We start from the raw sequence: 21,681 nt of genomic DNA, 5'->3' as shown, positions 1-21,681 counted from the left end.
CAGTGCAATAAGATCACTTTAATAATATTCTAATCTTGAAATGCAGTTGAAAAGATAGATGATGGTCGCTGAGTGCTACTTACAAACAAAAATGGCTCTCAATCTTAAAGATGCAAAAAACTTAGCAACTGAAAATGTGTTTAAAAAAATTCCCACATTCTGCCAGTATATTTTACATACCTGAGAATTTTCTTAGGAATCTGTGATGGAGAAGAATGACTCCTTTTCTTCTTCTCTGAGTCCTGTAGTAACCCATCCTCTGCTCTACCCTTCTCTGTGACTGCTGACTGCTCTGCCCTGGCTTTGCCCTGATCCACACTGAGCTGGCCTTGGGGAGGGTCACACCTGTACATGAAGACGATGGCTGGCTTCTCGCTGGACTCTCCTTTTGCCTCTGTGAACCAGTGATGGCGCTGAACTGGAGGAGGGGGCAGCATGTGGATGACTGTGCCGTCCAGGCCCACCAGTTTCCCTTTCTCTCGGTCTTTCTCTTTGTCATCCTCTTCATCTGTTTTCCGACGGCGGAAGAAACTTTTAAATGATATCCAGCGTTTAGGTTTTGCATCAGCGGCCCGCCTGCTGCCTTCAGAGTGCAAAACTGATTCAGCTTCTGTTGACCTGGTAGGGCTAGTTGGCTTGGTCCAGTTGGTGAAATGCCTCTGCAAAAGGTTACTTGCATGGTAAGGGGAGGAAGTCGAGCGTGGTGGGGGAAAGGGGGGTGGCGGCTCACTCTGGGGGTTAGTCACTAATTTGGAGGGAGGGGTGGTGACTGGCTTTGTGAGTGGATCTTTCTGTACTTTGGTGGTAGGACTTTCCGTGGTCTGAGGTGCTTCAGCCTCACCGCTGGGCTGGGATGTGAAGAGAGACTTGGGCCGGACTGGTGTACTCTTAGGTGTACTCTTAGCAGCACTGGCGTCGGGAGGAATGGCATAAAGCTCTTCCACACTGCAAGCTTTAGGGCCAGACTGAGGCATTTCTGGAGGAGACTGTGGGGGCTGGATCGAAGCCACGATCTGAGAGAGCACGGTGCTTGCCTTTTCCCTGGCGCTGCTGCTGCTCACTGTTGGAGACTCCTGAGTGCTTTCTGTTTGGGCCACAGGTTCTTGAGTGGTTCTCTGGAGCTTTGCTGGGGAGCTGTGGCTGGAACTGTAGCTCCTCTGTGGTGAGGACTGACCTCTGTTAAGACAGCTGTTGAACTCCTGAACCTTCTGAGCCACTGAACCCCTTTTACGCTCTGTGCTGTTTAAAAACCCTTTAGCTTGGGGACATTCAGTGGCTTTGCTAGTGGTGTTATCAGACACTTTGCTTTCAGTTTCTATCTCTTCATAAGTATGGCTTATTACACTTGTGGTTTTTTCCTTCACTGAAAGTTCTCCACTTGTTCCGAGAAAACTTTTGTAAATGGCTAGATTGTCATATGCATTTGGATTGATTACAATGGGAACTTTGATAGCATTTTTGGAACTCCGAGCGTAAGTTGGCTCATCGTGAATGATAATTGGAAAAGGTGGCATACCGGCATTGTTATAACTATTAAATTTTATTTCAGACAAATTAGGTGACTTAACAGGGATGGTTCTGGAGGAAATGTTTGTAGCTGTGGGTGAAGTAGGTGCTGATTTGTGACAGTTTTTCCTTGGAGGGACATTTGGTCCAGTCCCACCGCTAATTAATTCCACCTTAGGTATCTTTTGTCGTGGACTGGTACTGGAAGTCCATACTTCCTGGTAGCGGATTGCACTGGATTTTTGGAAATGGGCACTTATTTGTCCTGATGTCAGTGTGGGTGATGTCACTGGAGAGTTTGGAGTAGAAGATGAGCTTTTCGTCTTGGGACTGTTAATAGGGCCCTCGAGGTGCTCACTGGCCATGGCTGCTGACACATCCACAACAGTATATGGCTTGCACAAAGGCTGTTCCAGATTCACAACTCGGTAGGGCTTTGCTTGCTCTTCTACAGGAACGAGGTTTATTGTTACTGCTTGCCCAGTAATATCTGTAGGGGCTTTACTTTCTTGCTTCTCAGTTTGTACGGCAATCTTGCCATCCTTCTCTTCCAATCGGAGAGCAAGGACTGCTTTGTGCGTCTCTGGAACTTTTACTGAGCTTTTGGATGCTTGTGCTGAGTCCTTCTCCTGATTATTACCAGAGAGGCTTTCATAATTGGGCTCACTTTCCTTCATGTCCTTAGAATCTCCCGGGTTACCAGGAGCTATTCCCACATTACAAATCTTCTGGGATAAACTACTGGCTGTCTCAGAACGTGATTCTTCTGTTAAAGAGGAATCTGGGGATGTGGAGTCAGACGACACTATGCTCTGAATGCTTCCTGGTCCATAGGAGACCACAGAATTCTCTTCATAACCATTCAGGATTTCATCATAACTGTCATCATAGTCTACAGCACAGATTCTTTGCAGAGATTTATTTCGCAGGGGGACAGTATTCCATTTTTTGTCCACAAAGAATCGAACAGGAGACAAAGTGTTTGCCCTGAAGTTGGCAAAGCGAGGTTGCCCTCTCATGCGGATCTCCATGGCCAGCAGTTCTTCATCACTCTCATCCCAGCTCTCGTGCTCCTCCTCCATGTTACTCAAAAGCACATCTTCCTCACTCTCTTCGCCACTAGAAAACTCTGGGTAACAGAATCGACCCCCTTCATTACTGATCACTTCTGTGCTCCCACTCAGAATAACATGCTTGCCCTGAGTATCCTTTATTCCGCCCATCATGCAACTGGGTGGAAGCTTTCTTTCCAGTGATCGTTTATAGCAATCATTTATTCTTCCTAAGAATGTTTCTCTGGAGTTTGTTTCATTTCCTTTTATTTGAGGGGTGGTATCCAAGCCTGCTATCTCCTTTAACACCTCAGTTAGTCCACTATTGTTATTTGATATCTTCTTTGCACTATCATTATTCCCATAAGGCTTAGGAACATGGCTAAATCCTTCAATGTCCTCTTCATTATTATTATTAAGTGGTTTCTGATTCAAGGCCATCCTGTTTCGGTTCCATCCTATGATGACAGGTTTGTTCTCACAGTGTTCTTGGATACTAAGCTCACCACACATACTTTGCCCATCTGCCACCATCATAGTGGGCTTCACAGCTATAGTGGGTTTTTTAGCCACAGGAGGCCGGAAATTTCCGGTGTTCCTGATTCGGTGGTTGTTACTCTGATTGGCATTAGTTTTATTGCCATGGGTGATGGGTGCCTTCTCAGGGTCTGGGGGGAGCTGATGTAAGCTTTTAGGTTTAAAGCAGTTCTTGCATTCACCAGGTTTCCAAACGTGTTCAGTAAAGGTATTACAAGCAGACATTTTTAAAAACAGAACTTCACAGACAACGCTTTCCTTTCAGTGCATGGCAAAACTTTCATCTGTTAGTTTTCACCTCCCCTATGTTTCATAGCAGCTCTTGTAAGTGTGATCAATCTGTTGGGGGAAGGGGGAGAGAAGAAGAAAATCTGAATGGAAAAGGTACTATGAGGCTTATCATGATGAATAATTTGAAAATACTGGCTCCAACTTTTCCTTAAAATAAAAGATTGAGAGAGAAACTAATTTGGGCACTTTATGAACTCTCTTTGGCTAATGAGCAGTTTTGGAATGTTAGTTTTTTAACCATAATTTTATGCACTCTCATTGAACCAAGTATAACATTTCATTTGATGTCTCTGTGACAATGATACTGTGAGCTTCCCCTCCCAGAAATGTCTTTGAAACCATTCTTTCTGTTATCCTCCAACCTGAAGCTTCTTGGTCCATTGTGGGTTCCTCTTCTTCTGCCCACCCTTTATATTTGGATATCTCATAGACTCCTCAAACACAATGCATTCAGGACTAATCTTCTGTCCACCTCTTTTCTCAACTCTAAGGAACTTTTGTACTCTAACCAGCCCTCCTCTACCCTCCAGGCCACCACCTTCCTCTGTCTTTATCCTAGTTCAGTTACTGTCACTATCATCCACCTACATAGCTAAGCTTCAACCTTCAGACCATTCTTGACACCCCTCCCCTCACTTCTAACGCCACATCCTAAATCCTTTTGTAAATTAGTCTTGCCAATTTTTTTATATTTTGTAAAAATATTTATTTAGGGCTTCTCTGGTGGCGCAGTGGTTGAGAGTCCGCCTGCCGATGCAGGGGACACGGGTTCGTGCCCCGGTCTGGGAAGATCCCACATGCCGTGGAGCGGCTAGGCCTGTGAGCCATGGCCGCTGAGCCTGCGCGTCCAGAGCCTGTGCTCCGCAATGGGAGAGGCCACAACAGTGAGAGGCCCGCGTACCACACACACACAAAAATATATATATATATATTTATTTATTTTGGCTGCGCCAGGCCTTCGTTGCGGCATGTGGGCTCTTTTTTTAGTTGCGGCGTGCAGACTTCTTAGTTGCGGCATCTAGTTCCCCGACCAGGGATCAAACCTGGGCCCCATGCATTGGGAGCACAGCGTCTTACCCACTGGACCACCAGGGAAGTCCCTAGTCTTGCCAATTTTATCTATTACATTTCACTGGAACTCCCTTCCATTACCAGACACTGCTAGTAGTTCAGATGCCCACCATCTTTTGCCTAGATTCCTGCAATAGGTTGTTAACTGATCTCCATGCCTGTAGTCTCACCCCTTTCCAATCCAACCTCTCTATCCTTGCTACTCAAATTATGGTCCTCAGACAAGCAGTATCAGCCTCATCTTGAAGCTTGTTAGAAATGTATTATCTTAGACTTGCAGTGTATCCTCAAGATCCTTAAAGAATCTGAAAAAGAATGAATATATGTATAACTGAATCACTTTGCTGTACACCTGAAACTAACACAACACTGTAAATCAACTATACTCCAATAAAAATTTGAAAAACAGAAAAAAGAAAAAAAAAAGAAATGTAGTATCTTAGGTCCAATCCCAGACCTACTGGATCAGAATTTGCATTTTAATGAATTCTCAGGTTGACTCCATTGTTTTGTACTACTATCAGATTTTCCTTTCTAAAATGCTAATATGATCATCTTATTACCTAGCTTAACTATTCTGTGGTTCAATATTACCTAACGCATTGGCTCCCAAAGGTCAGATAGGGGTTGCTAGATAGGTAAGAACCACCTGGGGAAACACCCAAGTCAATCTCTAAGGGAAGAGTCTAGGAATCTGGTTTTTACTACAGGTAATTCTATGTGCATTGAGGTAATGGAACCTCTGAGTCACAGGATGGAATACAATCCCCTTAGGTTTGCATGATATAGTCCTTGCCTCCCTTCTAGCCTTATGTATTAAAAATCAACTAGTCTTATCATACTCTAAATGCCGCTGGGCCACTCATTTCTCCTGGGTACCATCGAAGCCACTTGGACATACCTCCATGAACAAGCACTTTCATTTTTAATTATCTGTTTTCTCACTAGTTTTTGAGCTTCTTTAAGCCTGGGATATATCATACTCATCTCTGTATGTCTAGCATAAGGAGCTGGATAAACACTGGTTCATTAAATGTGCTGGTTTTGAGGCTTATCTTTAAAAAATAATCTCACGGTTCTCTCTCTTTCTCTCTCTCTCTCTCTCTCTCTCTCTCTCTCATTTCTCTCTTAGGCACATAGCTATAGACCTTCCCACAGAACACCACTACAGTCTTACATTTCCACTTTGGATATTATCATAAAGCTGGCAGTAGGCATGTACATGTAAGAACTATTTTAATAGCTGAAAAGTTTAACTTCATTCCTGTACAATGACAGTGACAGGATCCTTGGTTTGGTCAGAAACGCAGCCTTTACCCAAGTTTCAGCACATTTATAAGGAAGGAAAGAACATTTTATTTAGTTAATATATACAGAGCTACGCCCCTTGTAAACAACACTCATAGAGCACTTTGCCTCAGTGGATGAAGTGCAGACAAAGATCAAAGAATTCCACACAGAGAGCCCAATGACTTGGCCAAAATCTAAGTTCACTCTTTGCTGGAGACCACTGAATGGCTTTTTTCAATAAAGTAAAAATATATTTTTCAAGTGTCTGTTTGAAAATATTTATTTACTCTTTCAGATATTCAAAAAGCTATACCCCTTAGTTGATAAAACCATTTCCTGCTAGTCTGAGACTGAAACATTTTGAGCAAGGAGAAGAATGGCATAAAATTAAGCTGAAAAAGAGAGCAGGGTCCAGATCATGTGGGGCCTTTTATAAGCTTTTAAAGATTATGGAGTTTATCCTAAGAACAGCAGGAACCCGCCAAAGGGTTTTAAACAGGGGACACAAGATGATATAATCGGCATTTAAAAAAGACAGCTCTGACCAAAAAACATGAAATACTTAGGTATAAGTCTAACAAAACATGTGCAAAATCTAAAATCTATACGCAGAAAACTATAAAAGACTGAAGATATCAAAGACCTAAATAGAGAAATATATCAAGTTCTCTCCATGTTGTTAAGATGTCAATTCTCCCCAAGCTGCTCTGCAGATTCAATGAAATTCTAACCAAAATCCGAGTAGAATTTTCTGTAGAAATCAACAAGCTGATTCTAAAACGTATATGGAAAGGCAAAGAAACTAAAATAGCCAGAAACAATTTCAAAAAAGAACAAAGTTGGAGCACTCATATTACCTGATTTCAAGACTTTTTAGCTACAGTAATCCTGATAATGTGGTATTGGCAAAAGGACAGAAACATAGATGGGGGAAATGGGATACGCAAACTACAACCCATAGCCCAAATCTAGCCTGTTGCCTGTTTTCGTATGTCCCTAAGCTAAAGATGTTTTTTAAATGGTTGAAAAAAAATTTTTTTTTAATATTTTGTGACAAGTGAAAATTATATGAAACTCAGATTTCAGTGCCCATAAATAAAGCTTTATTGGAACATAGCCAGGCTCATTTGTTTGCGTATTGTCTCTGGTGGCTTTTGTGCTACAATGGAGAGCTGAGTAGTTATGACAAAATATGTGGCACTCTCATCACTTCGCAGTGCTTTTCAGCACTCTACAAATTGCAGCGTTTCCACTGCTACATGAATCACATGTGTGAAAAGACATTTTCTTTTTTTTCATAAATTAATTTTTTTATTTTTGTCTGTGTTGGGTCTTCACTGCTGTGCGCGGGCTTTCTCTAGTTTTGGCGAGCGGGGGCTACTCTTTGTTGCGGTGCACGGGCTTCTCATTGCAGTGGCTTCTCTTGTTGCGGAGCACGGGTTCTATGCACGTGGGCTTCAGTAGTTGTGGTGCACGGGCTCAGTAGTTGTGGCTCACTGGCTTAGTTGCTCCATGGCATGTGGGATCTTCCTGGACCAGGGATCGAACCCGTGTCCCCTGCATTCAGGTGGATTCTTAACCACTGAGCCACCCAGAAAGTCCCGAAAAGACATTTTCAAAGATAAAAATATGTGAAATTTCATTACAGATATGCATCAATAGATGAACATGTGTAATCAGTTGTTTTTTTTTGCGGTATGCGGGCCTCTCACTGTTGTGGCCTCTCCCGTTGTGGAGCACAGGCTCCAGACGCGCAGGCTCAGCAGCCATGGCTGACGGGCCCAGCCACTCCGCGGCATGTGGGATCCTCCCGCACTGGGGCACGAACCCGTGTCCCCTGCATCGGCAGGTGGACTCTCAACCACTGCGCCATCAGGGAAGCCCTGTAATCAATTTTGATGACAGGAAGCACTAACTTTGAACCCGAATTAAGCAAAATTAATCATTGGTGATCTTAGCACAAACTATCCCTGTCCCCAAAAAAGAATTCCATTCTTCTTATTAAGTAGAGCTGTGTTACAAAAAACTATACTCAATTTTTATATTTTGAATTTTGTCCAAAAAATTCATGGCAATTTATTTTCTTTCTTGTTATACAAGTACCTATATAATACCTTGGTTTTTGCTCTTTGGCCTGCAAAACCTTAAATGTTTATGATTTGGTTCTTTAAAGAAAAAGGTTGCTGACGCCAGATATAGATCAGAATAGACATAGAACAGAATAGAGACCAGAAGTAGAGCCTCACAAATATAGTTAACTGATTTTTGATATAGGTGAAAAGGATACTCTTCAACAAATGTGCTAGAAAAACTGGATATCCATAGGCAAAAAAATGAACCTTGATCCATACATCACACCCCATACACAAAAATGAACTCAAAAGGGATCACAGATCGAAGTACAAAATGTAAAGCTACAAAACTTTTGGAAGAAAACATAGAAGAAAATCTTTGCAACCCTGGGATAGGGAGAGTTCTTAGATACAACATCAAAAGCATGATCCACAAAAGAAAAAACAGAAAACTTGGTCTTCATCAAAATTAAAAACCTTTGTTCTTGTATATGTATAACTGATTCATTTTGTTATAAAGCAGAAACTAACACACCATTGTAAAGCAATTATACTCCAATAAAGATGTTAAAAAAAAAAGAATTCAATTCACAGCTATTGACTTTTTTCCTCCTGTATTTTTCTTCCCTCTTATAAAAGAAATAAACTTTACTGGTATATTAAAAAAAAAAAAAACCTTTGTTCTGACAAAGGTACTGATGGTAAGAGAATGAAAAGACAAGCCACAGATGAGAAATTTTTTGCAAAATACATATCTGACAAAGAACTTTGTATCCAGAATATACAAAGAACTTTCAAAATTCAACAAAACAAATCCGATAAAAATAAATAGGCAAAAGATTTGAGCAGATATTCCACCAAAGGTAAATGGATTGTATATAAACACCAGAATATCATTAGTCGTACGGAAATACAAATTAAAACTACAATGAGTACCACCATACATCTATCAGAATGATTAAAATAAATTAAAACCAAAAGCTGGGGCTAGGGAGGATGTGGAGCAAATGAGATTCCCACATAGTGCTGGTGGGAACGCTAATGGTCCAGCCACTTTAGAAAACAGTTTGGCAGTTTCTTATGAAGTTAAACATAAACTTTCCATGTAACCCAGCGATCACATTCCTAGGTATGAAAAATTGTGTTTACACTAAACACTGTACACAAAGGTTGACAGGGAAAAACTGGAAACAATCCAAATGTTGTGTGGTGGTTATATGCCTGCATGCATTTGTCAAAACTCATAGAATTGGACAGTTAAAAAAAAGGTGTTTTACTGTATATAAATCAAACCTCAATAAATCTGACTTAAAAAAATAAAAGGCAGTTCTGGTTGCTCTATAGAGAATGCACTGGGGGGAGAACAGTACAGGAGGCCAGGAGACTGTTTAAAGGGCTGTTGTGGACAAAATGAGATATGATAAGGATCTGGATTAGGATGTAGCTTCAGGGAAGGCAGATAAAGGTATATGAATGAAACACTGGAGTTTGGATCTTGAGGTTTTGGGTTTATGTATTCAAATGATTTGTGGGGCCATTTATTGAGACAGACAATATTGGAGGATGTGTAACTTTTGAAGGGAAGATTGTGAGTCCGTATTTTGTTAGCCTGCATACTATACAGCAAGTAGCTGAATTTAGAAGTTTGAAACACAGAAGGGAATTCTGCTGTTCTTGTCTGTTTGGGAACTACTAGTATAGGAATCTCTAGGCCAAAAAGAAATTAGAGTGAGCTGGGGAGGTAGCCTTGGTGGGTGAACCAGGGAGAAGAGGATAACCCCCAAAGAAAACTCAAAAATAACAGCCGTAAGTGTGATGATATAGAAGCCGGATGAGATTTCATTGTAGCGGGGAGGGGCTGGGGGGGAGCAGAATACTTCAAATGCTGCTGAGAGGTAACAGAGAATGAGGACTTAAATGTGCCCACTGAACTTGGCAATGTGAGCTCACTGGTGATCTCAGCACAGAGTATTTTGGTGCGGTGGTGGGGATGGAAAGCAGACTGCAGTGAGTTGAAGAGGGAAGAGATAGAGTAATTTTAGATAACTTTTTGGAAAAGTTTAAGTGGGAGGTGGAAGAAAGAAAGAGCTGGGAGTATGAAGGAGGGGGTCCAGAAAGGATTTCCTTATTTTAAGATGGCAGAAACTAGATCATGTTGACTACAAATACTGGAAAAAGACACAGGGGAGTGGGAGAGGCTGAAAAGACAGAAAAAAAAGCAGTAGATAATTACAAACCTTAGAATGTTAAAACTGAGCAGGCCCCTAGTTCAATACTTCTGTTTTATGGACAAGGGAAACTGAAGCCCAGAATAGGCCACATAAGTGAATGAGAAAGACTGAGAACAGCAACTCAAGGCTATAGCTACCTACAATATGTTTTATTTTTAAATTACTTTTTTTGGTTGTTATATAAGATATTTTTTCTTTTCTTATGTACGCTCACTGTGAAAACTCAGAAAAGCATAAAGAAAATGAAATCATGCATAATCCTGTTATTCTGAAGTAACTTCTATTAGCAGTTTGAGGAAGTTCCTGTCAGTCACCAAGAATCTTTAAAAAAAAAAAAAAAAATTCCTGTCTATGTGGTACTGATGACAAAGAATATGGCGTCCTGGCCTAATATCTTGTTAACCAAGTTAAAACCCACCAATGATAAGAGAGGGACTAAATTTTCTCTTTATAAGTAGTACAGTATATTTTCTTTTTCCAAGACTGGTAGATAAATAGTAAAAATAATTCTCCACTTTGAGTGCAAGTAAATTAATTCAGTCAAGAGATGCTGTTGAATTGATAAGCAGCTATCACATTACCAACAGGACAGACAAATAAGATTCACCAGGAACACAATTAGCTTATGTCAGTGCTGTGTGCAGTAGAAAGCCATCAATAAAACTGAGACCTTGGATTTGACATTCTAAGTTCTGTGTACATCTGTATTCATGCTGTTATAAAACCAAGAGATGAACCAAGCAAACAGCTTTAGCAAGCACCAGATGGGGCTGCTGTCTAAGCCACAAAGCCTTAACTACGAGGGTTTCATTTTTCAATACTAATTATGTTTGGAGACAAAGATGTGCACTTAAAGATACTGTCAAAACTATTTTAACTTATAACAGGCTCTTAGAAAGAGAAGCTATACCAGTTGTAGCTCTGTCCAAAGAGCAATCCTTGGGCCTTACTGCCTTTGTAAAATGACTTCAATGGCAATCAATAACTAGCAGCTTTGCCTGCTCAACACTGACACCTCCAAAATAGGAAACGCTAGCCACCAAAGTTATGCTTGAGAAATAAAAAATGTGCCTCCTGAGGCACTTAAGCAAGGATTTTTGACAGTCTACCCTGGTGTCTTCTATTTATTTGCCAAAAGAGGTCTGCTATGGAGCATCAAAATGGAATGTTTGATAAGAAAAAACTCATTTGCCTCCACATTCCTTATAATCTCAAAGCAAATCCTGCAGATGAAATGGTCGATGGGAGAGTTTAATGGCTGAAGCTGCCCCGAGGAGCTAGCTAGGATTCCATGATCTAAAATCTGACTTCATATTTGACAGTTTTCAAGACCAAAGCCCTTCGGGCTATAGATGAAGCTATTCAAGAGTAGCCTAATTTCACTTCCAGTCATGACAGCTTTTTAAGAATCTATTACTGTTTTTTACTCTCTCTATTGCTATACGGACAATGACATAATTAGTTTGCTTCTAGTCTAACAGTTTCAAGCAGATTTGATACAAAACAACCAAATCCACACAGGATTTCAATCTTGAATAGACTCCTCAAGCTAGATGCAATTTTCAAGTCAGTGAAGAAGGTGAGAGTGGGTAGGTGGTATATTAAACACCATATATGGAGCATTTCCTAAAGGCACCCAAGGAGAATCTGTTAATAAGCAAGGATGGGGAATGGACTGCTCAGCTCCTTCCCCAATCCTGTGACTCCCAGAGTCCATTATCTCTCTTCATAAAATCTGTCACATCACCAAAGAGGCAAAATCAAGCATCCTCGCTGTTGTACATGGGCTTTTAAGGATACTCTTCACTGAGAAACTATCGCCCATATGTCAGCTGGCACATTACTATAGTCCATCTCCTGGCTACTAAAGTAAAACGTACAAGCCAAGGTTCTCATTAGGCTTCTGTAGTGGAGGAAGTAGGTCACTTAAATAAAAAAAGGAAAGGAAAATGTGACAAGTACCCCCATGTCACTGTTTCTAACCTTTCCTCCTTCCACAGAGAAAAATGCTGACCCGATACCTCAACCAGCTGCCAAACCCTTCAGTATATGACTAAAAGGGTGGGGAGAGGAAGTGAAAGCAAAGCTGCAGGAAAAGGCTTTGTAGGAGATAAAACACAGCTTTAATTTGGTACACAAATGGAAATTCCATGAGTAAAAGGAACCTTCTTAATTTGAGATCTGACCAAAAAAAAAAAAAAAAAAATCACAGCTCTTTGCTATGACAAGAATAGGTAAGATCTTAAGACATAAGGTTCTTCTGTCTAAAGAAGAAACCAAGGTAAAACCTGCTTAATTTAGAAAACTTAACCAAAGCTCTGTTGAAAGGAGGAAGCCCATCCACTTCCAGTTGTTCTAACCACAAATTTTTTCTAACAATTTATTGTTCCTGTCACATGGTAGTCATCTCAGGATAAGAATTGTGAAATAGCAGATGCTCCACTGTAAAGAGGCACTGCTAAGGTCCCAACTCATCTTTTAAGTTCAAACTCTTCGATGAACCAGTTAAATAATAATAATCATCATCATTATTATAAACTAGGTAACAGCTAGTTGTAAGATTATAAGTTCCAAAATGTTCACTGAACCCACGTCAGACCCCTACTTAAGAAGGCATACATCAGAGAGCAATTTAAAATGTTATCTAATAACAGCCAAGCACTCCATAGTCTTTTACAGTTTTAATATGTTCACAAACGATTCCCTCTGCTTGGAATGTATATGCTCTAATGCTGTTCCATTTGGCAACACCCTGTTTACCCTTCGAGACCCAGTTCAAAATTTACCTGTGATGAAGCTTTACCTAACTCCCTAAATACCTTTATTATAAGACCATGTTGTATTATGTAAGTCCCTAGAAGGCAGGTTGTGCCTTTTTGATCTCTATATCTTTTGGATTGCTTGGAATATACTAGATACTAAATAAGTGCTTCCTGAATAATAATAATTTTAGCTAGCATTTACTACTAAATGCCAGGCACCATTTAAAGCTCTTTACCCATGAAAACTGTTAATTCTCACAAAACCCTATGATGTACATACTATTATTAGCCTCACCTTACTGATGAAGAAACTGAGACATACCCAAGGTCACATAGCTAACATGGCAGAGCCAGAATGGATGAACGCATGTACACATAAATGGTAGAGTTTAGCTACCCATGGCATCTGGAGGCTGCTTTAGATGTAAGCATGGTGGTACCTGAAAAGCAGTCCACTCAGCAGCAGCAGCAGCACTGCTTCCAATAGTGGAATTCCATCTTGAACAAAGAAATGTTAGAAGCAAGCACAATCATACCTTCCCCTGCTCACCTCTGAGGTGGAAGGGTCCATGTACTGATTGCAGAGCAAGCTAGGAGTAAACTAAGAGGCAAACAGCTAGCTGGGCTGCCCCAAAGGGTTTTGTTTTTTGCTTCAGAGTGTTGGAGTGAATATTCTGAGGCAAATTAGGTATGATCTTTCATCCAGCCCAGCCTGAGTCAGGAGCCACCCTTATTTGGAAGGGCCTATGAAGTTGCTGGTTGAGAGAGAATGGTGAGATGCTGCTAGAAGTTGCTTTGCTGTGTTCTTCTTCACTGACCTCAACTGTCAAGTGAATAAAGCCGGACTGTAGGCTAATTGAGATGTGTAAAGATAGGTGATCTCTGGTTTGAAAGAAGGGAATAAGCAAGAGGGGAAATGAGGGCAGTGAAAGATTCAAAGGTAAGAGAAAGTAGAAAAGGAGAGGAGGAAGAGGTTGGGAAGGAAAAAGAAGTAGTAAGAAACAGCTGATTATTTTGAGAGAAATTCCACTTGAATGTTTACAGCAACATAATCAGAGGAAGTAATAACGTCCTTTGTTACCACTCTTCACCATTTCTGGAGGCTTTATTGTCTTGCATGACTTGTACATTTGGTAGGAGGCATTATTTTTCCAGTCAAACTAAAATTTACCTTCCCCAGTTACAGAACAGAGTGAACAATACATTCTGTAAGACATTTATAACTTAGACTTTTAAAGGGAAAAAGTACTTCTAAATTATTGAAAGTCTGAATTATACAGTACTTTAAAGGAATATGAATTTATTGCTTTCAAAGAGATACCGTAATAAGTTATCAATAGTATAACAGTCTTTCCTGGTTGAGGTATCTGGAGGACTTTTCTAATAAATGTATAAGAATTATTTTTATAATGGTTATAAATAAATAATGGCTTAAAATACATTAAGAGTATCTTTCCACCTGGGATCCAGGATGTATTTTCAAGGGTCTATGAGTTCTCCAAAACAGTTCTCATATTGAACTGAAAGCAAAGTTTACAATATAAAATAAATTAATGTAAACATATGATAGAGTATCGCAATGGCCACTTATTAACTAAGCACAGCAACATGATTTGTAACATTATTACAAATGTACATATACATTTATTTGTTTTCCTAATCTGAGCTGGTATCAAGCATACTGCTTTAATGGTACGGAATTATGAGAAAAGGAGGCTCACTTAATATGTAAATGACACAGTCCCACTAAGTAAAGACCAAAATGACATCATTGGTACACTGTAACCATCTTGGAGTTTCAATATCCTAGAAAGAAGTGTGGCAGAAGAAGAGAGCCAAAGGTAATGAAAACTGCCAAGAAGGCTGTGGGGCTGTAGGCAGCTCCATATTCATATTGTGAGCTGCAATTGTTTCAGCAAAACATCATCTATCATATAAAAATAATGTTGTTAATTTGAATTTTATTAGTTTTATAGGCTTTTTTTCTACTTAACTTTTAAATTTGTTTCAGTTTATAGCTAAATGAGAAATATAAGCATAAAGAATTTATACCTAATTTTCTGTTTGTTCATATTTAAGTAAAATAAAAATAATGTACATCAATACTAAAAGACTGCAGTTTTAAAATCAATTAAAAGCAGCCTATAAATTACTAAAGTTTGAAAAGCAGTGCTTAAAAACAATATTCTCTTATGTCAGGTAAGCATTCCTCTTGTATTCTCATTTACATTATTAATTTGCTAAGCATCTGCTAAAGGAGTATAATAATCATCTACCCCACAGAGCTGTTGTTAAACTGAATTAAGATAACATATATTGGGATTGAATTGATTCTACAGATAGCTTTGGGTAGTAAGGACATTTTAACAATATTAATTCTTCTAATCCACAAACACAGAATATCTTTCCATTTGTGTCTTCTTCAATTTCTTGCAACAAAATCTTGTTTTCATTGTACAGATCTTTCACTTCCTTGTTAAATTTATTCCTAAGTATTTTATTGGCTTTGATACTATTGTAAATGGGATTGCTTTATTTATTTTTCAGATATTTCATTGTTAGTGTGTAGAATCACAACTGATTTCTGTACATTGATTTTATATCTCAAAACTTTACTGAATTCATTGATTAGCTTCAAGTGTTTTTGGTTGAGTCTGTAGGATTTTCTATATATGAGATCATATCATATGCTGTTTAAATTTTAATAGTATTTTTCATAGAAATAGAAAAAACAAACCCTAAAATTTGTATGGAACCACAAAAGACCCTGAATAGTCAAAGCAATTCTGAGAAAGAAAAAGGCAGAGGCTTCACACGTTCTGATCTCAAAGTATACTGCAAAGCTATAGTAACTAAAACAGTATGGTACTGGCATAAAACTAGACATACAAACAAATGGAACAGAGAGCCCAGAATTAAACCCGTGCATATATAGCCAACTAGTTTATGACAAAGGAGCCAAGAATAATACAGTGGAGAAAGGAGAGTCTCTTCAATAAATGGTGTTGGGAAAACTGGACAGCCACATGCAAAAGAATGAAACTGGACCCCTATCTTAGAACACACACAAAAACCATTCAAAATGGGCTGAAGAGTTAAACATAAGACCTGAAACTGTTAAACTTCTAGAAGAAAACATAGGGAAAAAGCTCCTTGACATTGGTTTTGGCAATGATCCTTTGGATATACATCAAAGGTACAAGCAACAAAAGCAAAAATTGACAAATGGAACTACATTACACTAAAAAGCTTTTGCACAGCAAAAGAAACAATCAACAAAATGAAAAGGGAACCTATGGAATGGGAGAAAATATTTGCAAACCATATACTGGATAAGGGGCTAATATCCAAATATATAAAGAACTCAAACAACTCAATAATAAAAAGACAAAAATATGATTTAAAAATGGGCAGAAGAACTGAACAGATATTTTTCCAAAGAAGACATCCAAATGGTATATGAAAAGATGCTCAACATCACTAGTCATCAGGAAATGCAAATCAAAACCACAATGAGATATCACCTCACACCTGTTAGAATGACTATCATCAAGAAGACAAGCGATAAAAAGTATTGATGAGGATGTGGAGAAAAGGGAATTTTTGTGCACTGCTAAAAGGAATGTAAATTGGTTAGGTCACTATGGAAAACAGTATGGAGGTTCCTCAAAAAATTAAAAAACAGGACTGCAATATGATCCAGCAATTCCACTTCTGTGTATATATATATATATCCAAAGGAAATGAAAACAGGTTATTGAAAAGACAGCTGCACTCTCACATTTGCTGCAGCATTATTTACAATAGCCAAGAAATGGAAACAACTTGAGAGTCCATCAGCAGATGAATAGCTAAAGAAGATGTGGTATATATATACAATGCCATATTATTCAGCCATGAGAAGGAAGGCATCCTGCCATTTGTGACAACATGGATAGACCTTGAGGGTGTTATGTGAGATAATTCAGACAGAGAAAGACAAATACTATATCACTTATAGGTACACTCTAAAAAAAAGCCAATCTCATAGAAACAGAGTAAAATGGTGGTTACCAGGGACTGAAGGGTGGGAGAATTAGGGAGATGTTGGTCAAAAGATACAAACTTGCAGTTAGATGAATAAGTTTTGGATATCTAATGCAGAGCATAGTGATTATAGTCAACAATACTGTATTTATTACATATATCAAAGTTGCTAAGAGATTAGATCTTAAATGTTCTACCACAAAAAAGAAATGATAATTATATGATGTGACAGTGGTGATAGCTAATGCTATGGTATGCTATGGTGGTAATCATACTGCAATATATAAATGTATCAAATCAACACACTGTATACCTTAAACTTATACAATGTTAAATGTCAATTATATCTCAAAAACGATAAATTATATAACATGCCTAACAGAGGCTGATGAATAATAAGTACTTAATAAATATTAGTTCTTTCCTCCTTTACTAAATCTCTATATCCAATGGAGGGCAGGAAAGGAAATGACCTCTTCCAATAGCTTCTACACATATTTGGACCCCATCTTGACATTCCAGGTGGAAAGCTATTTCTATGCGAACCCTGTTAACTATGCTGGCAGGCTTCAATTATCACGGATGGTTTAATTGAAAGTTTCAGCTATCTTGTAAACCTATCTACCATTTATTCTTTCTACAGGAAAATGTATGCCAAGCTCTGAACAACTGATTTGCAAAGAAACTTTAGCATCCCATTTTGGACTTGTGTTTTGCATTATTTGCAAGAGATGCTGTCAGATTGTATCAGGAAGTTGTTGTTGAGCAATAGGGTAATATGATACTACTGTGCTTTAAGACTTCAGGTGGATAGGGAAAGGATACATTGATAAGAGGCAAGGTTGAAGAAGATGTGGTTGGTTCAACTTTTATAATACCAGACCAGGTAAGGCCCCAAACTAATGCGTGGCAGTAGAAATTAATGGGCAGGGGTTAATTTGAGAGGCTGAATGGACAGCACATATCAACCAGCAGGACACTGGGGGAGAGGGACAGTGACTTAAGATGACCCTGGGGTCTCCCTAGATGAAGACCCAGAATGATTTTCCCAGAGGCATACTGAGAAGTGTGGACAATTAAGTTAGCAACAATTGTACTACTTCAACTGTGGAAAATGAGAAAACTGATGTTTGAATGAAAATATTTAACACATAGTCTAAAACCAAATAGTATTTGATTAAAATTCTTCCCATTAAAAAAAGTTTAATTGCTATTTTCTTATATAAACTTGATTCTAAATCTTGAGTGCAAATGGTTTAATGAGAATAATATAAAAGATCCAGGATACTGACATGGATATGGGAAGGAAAGAAAAAAGCAAAGTGACAATTTTCTAGTTACCTTTATTTTAATATAGATAAAGTCAGAAAAATAAAACTTGGGCTGAGTAACTGAAGTGATGGAGCCAGTGATGGAGCATGAAGGATGTCAACTGTGGCCAAAGGATTCACACTGTACAGATAGGCATGAGCATATGCCAACAGGTTTCCTCAGGGCTGGTCTCAAGAAAACAGCAAAAGCTTGGACGCCAGGGAGTTTATTAGATACTAATATATAAAAGGATCACAGTCTGATAGAAGAAAGCTAAATTACCTTCAAAAGTATGCTGGGGGGCTTCCCTGGTGGCACAGTGGCTGAGAATCTGCCTTCTAATGCAGGGGACACGGGTTCGAGCCCTGGTGTGGGAAGATCCCACACGCCGCGGAGCAACTAAGCCAACGTGCCACAACTACTGAGCCTGCGCATCTGGAGCCTGTGCTCCGCAACAAGAGAGGCCGCGATAGTGAGAGGCCCGGGCACCGCGATGAAGAGTGGCCCCCGCTTGCCACAACTAGAGAAAGCCCTCGCACAGAAATGAAGACCCAACATAGCAAAAAAAAAAAAAAAAAAAAAAAGCCAAGCAATTGAAGCCAACCTTTTTTTTTTTTTTTTTTTTTTTGGTACGCGGGCCTCTCACTCTTGTGGCCTCTCCCATTGCGGAGCACAGGCTCCGGAAGCACAGGCTCAGTGGCCATGGCTCACGGGCCTAGCCACTCCACGGCATGTGGGATCTTCCCAGACCGGGGCACGAACCCATGTCCCCTGCATCGGCAGGCGGACTGAACCACTGCGCCACCAGGGAAGCCCTTGAAGCCCTTTTTTTTTTAAAAAAAAAAGTATGCTGGGTCTTTAATCTCCTTATCAGTAAACATACTTGCCTGTGGTCTGTAACACTGGACCACTACAGAGAGCCAATGCTTCTCTGCATGGAAAGTGACAGGTAGGATACCAGACATTTCTAAATAGGTGCTGGGCTCCTGGTCCTTGTGGTTGCCAGAATATCGGGTAGCATTTCCATTCCTATCATAACAACCTACCAATCAATCGAACCCTCAGAGGCACAAATGAACAAGGCTCAAGGCCATTACTAATTGGATATAAGTTTATACAAGTTATCAAACTCTCTAGGCCTCCTGGCTATTATCTTTTAAAAAAAATGAGAAATAACTTAATTTCTTATATTATGAAAGCAATTGGAAAATACAGATATGCAAACAAATAAAACCCCAAACCAAAAATCTTACTATTTGCCCTTCCAGGTCTTTTTCCTGTACACAGATCAGTTGTACACACATTGATACACAGGCATATTTAACACAATGAACATGCTGTTTGATAACACAAATATCTTTAAAATTGTTTCCAAAATTTACTACCAATTCAAAATTATGTAAATGTGTATTAAAATGCCAATTTGAATCATTCAATTTTTTTTTTTTTCTTTTGGGCTGCGCCGTGTGGCTTGCAGGATCTTAGTTTTTTGACCAGGGATTGAATCTCCGGGCCCACAGCAGTGAAAGTGCCCAAGTCCTAACCACTGGACTGCCAGGAAATTCCCCATTCAAACAAATTTAACAATGAAAGAAATGAAGTTGTAGTCAGAGCCCTTCAACAACCTTAAACAATTACAAATATTTCTCATATATAATAAGAAACAACTCTCCCTATGGAAATAGTTACCTGGCAAGATTACCTATTCAGGGCATATTTGAAAACTAGACAAAGTAGGAAAGAGCCTTAAGGTCTCATTTATAGACTCTTTACTCTTGTTTTACACACAAATTTAACTTGATCAACTGAAATCGGTATTTTTGTACAGAACTAATAATGAATGCTCTACTTATAATCCGATGAATTATAACTCTCTCACGCTGCCCTTGACTTGTACACGCCCTATCTACTTTACTATGAACCCACTGAGATAACAGCATTATTTTATTTGAATGGAGATACGTGTGCCCCATTGCTCTTTCAAAAAGATGCCCAAACGCCCCTTCCACTATCACCCTTTATGAAAGACTCTCTTTCTGACCATCTATTCTGTGACCTTGTCTATTCCCAAATATATAAGGGTGAAATATCTCCCCAGAACCTATACCTCTTACTCCTGGTCCTCTGAAGCTCCAGACTTCAGCTTCCAAATGTCTACTAGACCACTCAAAACAAAACTAATTCTCCCTCCTCCAAAATGTGCTCCACCTTTTTCAGGGCACTACAACAATCAATGGTATCACAACAGTGGTAGGCTTTCAGGCTGGGTCAACTTGATCGTCCTGGTCCTCCTCATACTATATACAATCAGTGCCAGGTTCTGTCTCTGAAATCTGTCCTCTCCCTTTAACAACCCTAGGTACAACTTAAGTCCTGGATTTCATCACTCTTTGTCCGAAGCACTGGGATAGTATCTTGTCGTCTCCTAATTCCTCTAAAATACAAATCTTTACCACTTTACTTACTTCTTCATAAAACCCTTAGTGGTTCTCAGATGCCAATACAATACATTTGAACTCTTTAGAATAAAGTATAATGCCCTTCTGTGATCAGATACTGTTTTACCTTTACGAAAATCATCTCCTACATGTCCACCATATAACAACTGTTCAAAATTCTACAAAACTTTTGCTGCTTCAGTCAAATGCCAACTCCCCTGTGAAGTTACGGATCATCTTCTTAGAATTAACTGCTTCCTCCTCAAATTTCCCATTATGTGGTATTTATGCCTATTTGTATACAACTTTCTCTCTCACACTCACTAGTCTTAGCTCCTTGAAGACAGGAGACATTAGTTTTGGTACTTTATATTTCTTGAACAGATGAATAAATGATGCTTTATTATCTGGTTTCAGAGGTCAAAATAACTTAGAAAGGGACAGAAGAATTCAGACAGAAACGGCAAGTGACAAGTGACTACCTGACAGCAAAGGGGGAGGAAAAAAATACAAAAAAAATCCTTAAGAACTCAAAAAGAATTTCAGTGTGGGGCAAATAGCCCTATATCTTTTAGGGGCATCACTCTATTTTCCAGAATAGCACTGTGATTGACATTGATATTAATTACAGCAAGATATCAAGAAAATGTTAAACTATGTTTGGTATCCTGAATTTAAGAAGGGAAGAAAACAGCAGAAATTTGAGATGTATTTTAGAAAGACTTTTATACAAATGGTTTTATTATTTAAAGGTTTATTTATCCAATTATAAAATAAATACCCATTATAGCAAACTTGGAGATAAACAAAGACAGACAGAATGAAGGAAAAGCACCCCAAATCTTAGTCTGTATTTTTAAAAAAATATAGGTCACATAAGCACCAAATGATTATTCTAACTAAAAACACTTTAATGCTTAAAGAGCTCAAACTAACAGTTACCCAGAAAAATTTGGCCAACTAGAACTCATTGTAGTTCTAGGACACAGAGAGCTAATGTTTTACTGAATCACTACATAGTTATTCATCCAACACTTCTGTTTTTAATGGGTGATTGAAGAATGATGGGGTGGGGAAGAGATAAGGAAATGGGG

General features: G+C 39.0%; 1 protein-coding gene across 13 annotated transcripts in view; it reads right to left on the bottom strand.

Moving 5' to 3' along the window:
- PEAK1 (pseudopodium enriched atypical kinase 1) overlaps positions 1 to 21,681 on the bottom strand; it is a 295,050-nt gene that overhangs the window by 56,219 nt on the left and 217,150 nt on the right. For all 13 annotated transcript variants that reach the window (XM_027123690.1, XM_027123685.1, XM_027123693.1 and 10 more), the window contains one exon: positions 181 to 3,434. In XM_027123690.1, the coding sequence (XP_026979491.1) occupies positions 181 to 3,320 (3,140 nt within the window). In that variant the 5' untranslated portion in view covers positions 3,321 to 3,434. The remainder of the gene's footprint in view (positions 1 to 180; positions 3,435 to 21,681) is intronic.

Source organism: Aethalodelphis obliquidens, unplaced genomic scaffold, assembly GCF_003676395.1.
Source record: "Aethalodelphis obliquidens isolate GAN/ISIS:26980383/991018 unplaced genomic scaffold, ASM367639v1 scaffold26, whole genome shotgun sequence".
Classification (NCBI taxonomy): domain Eukaryota; kingdom Metazoa; phylum Chordata; class Mammalia; order Artiodactyla; family Delphinidae; genus Aethalodelphis; species Aethalodelphis obliquidens.
Note: the sequence above shows the minus strand (reverse complement) of the source record. Positions and strands in the feature narration are given on the sequence as shown.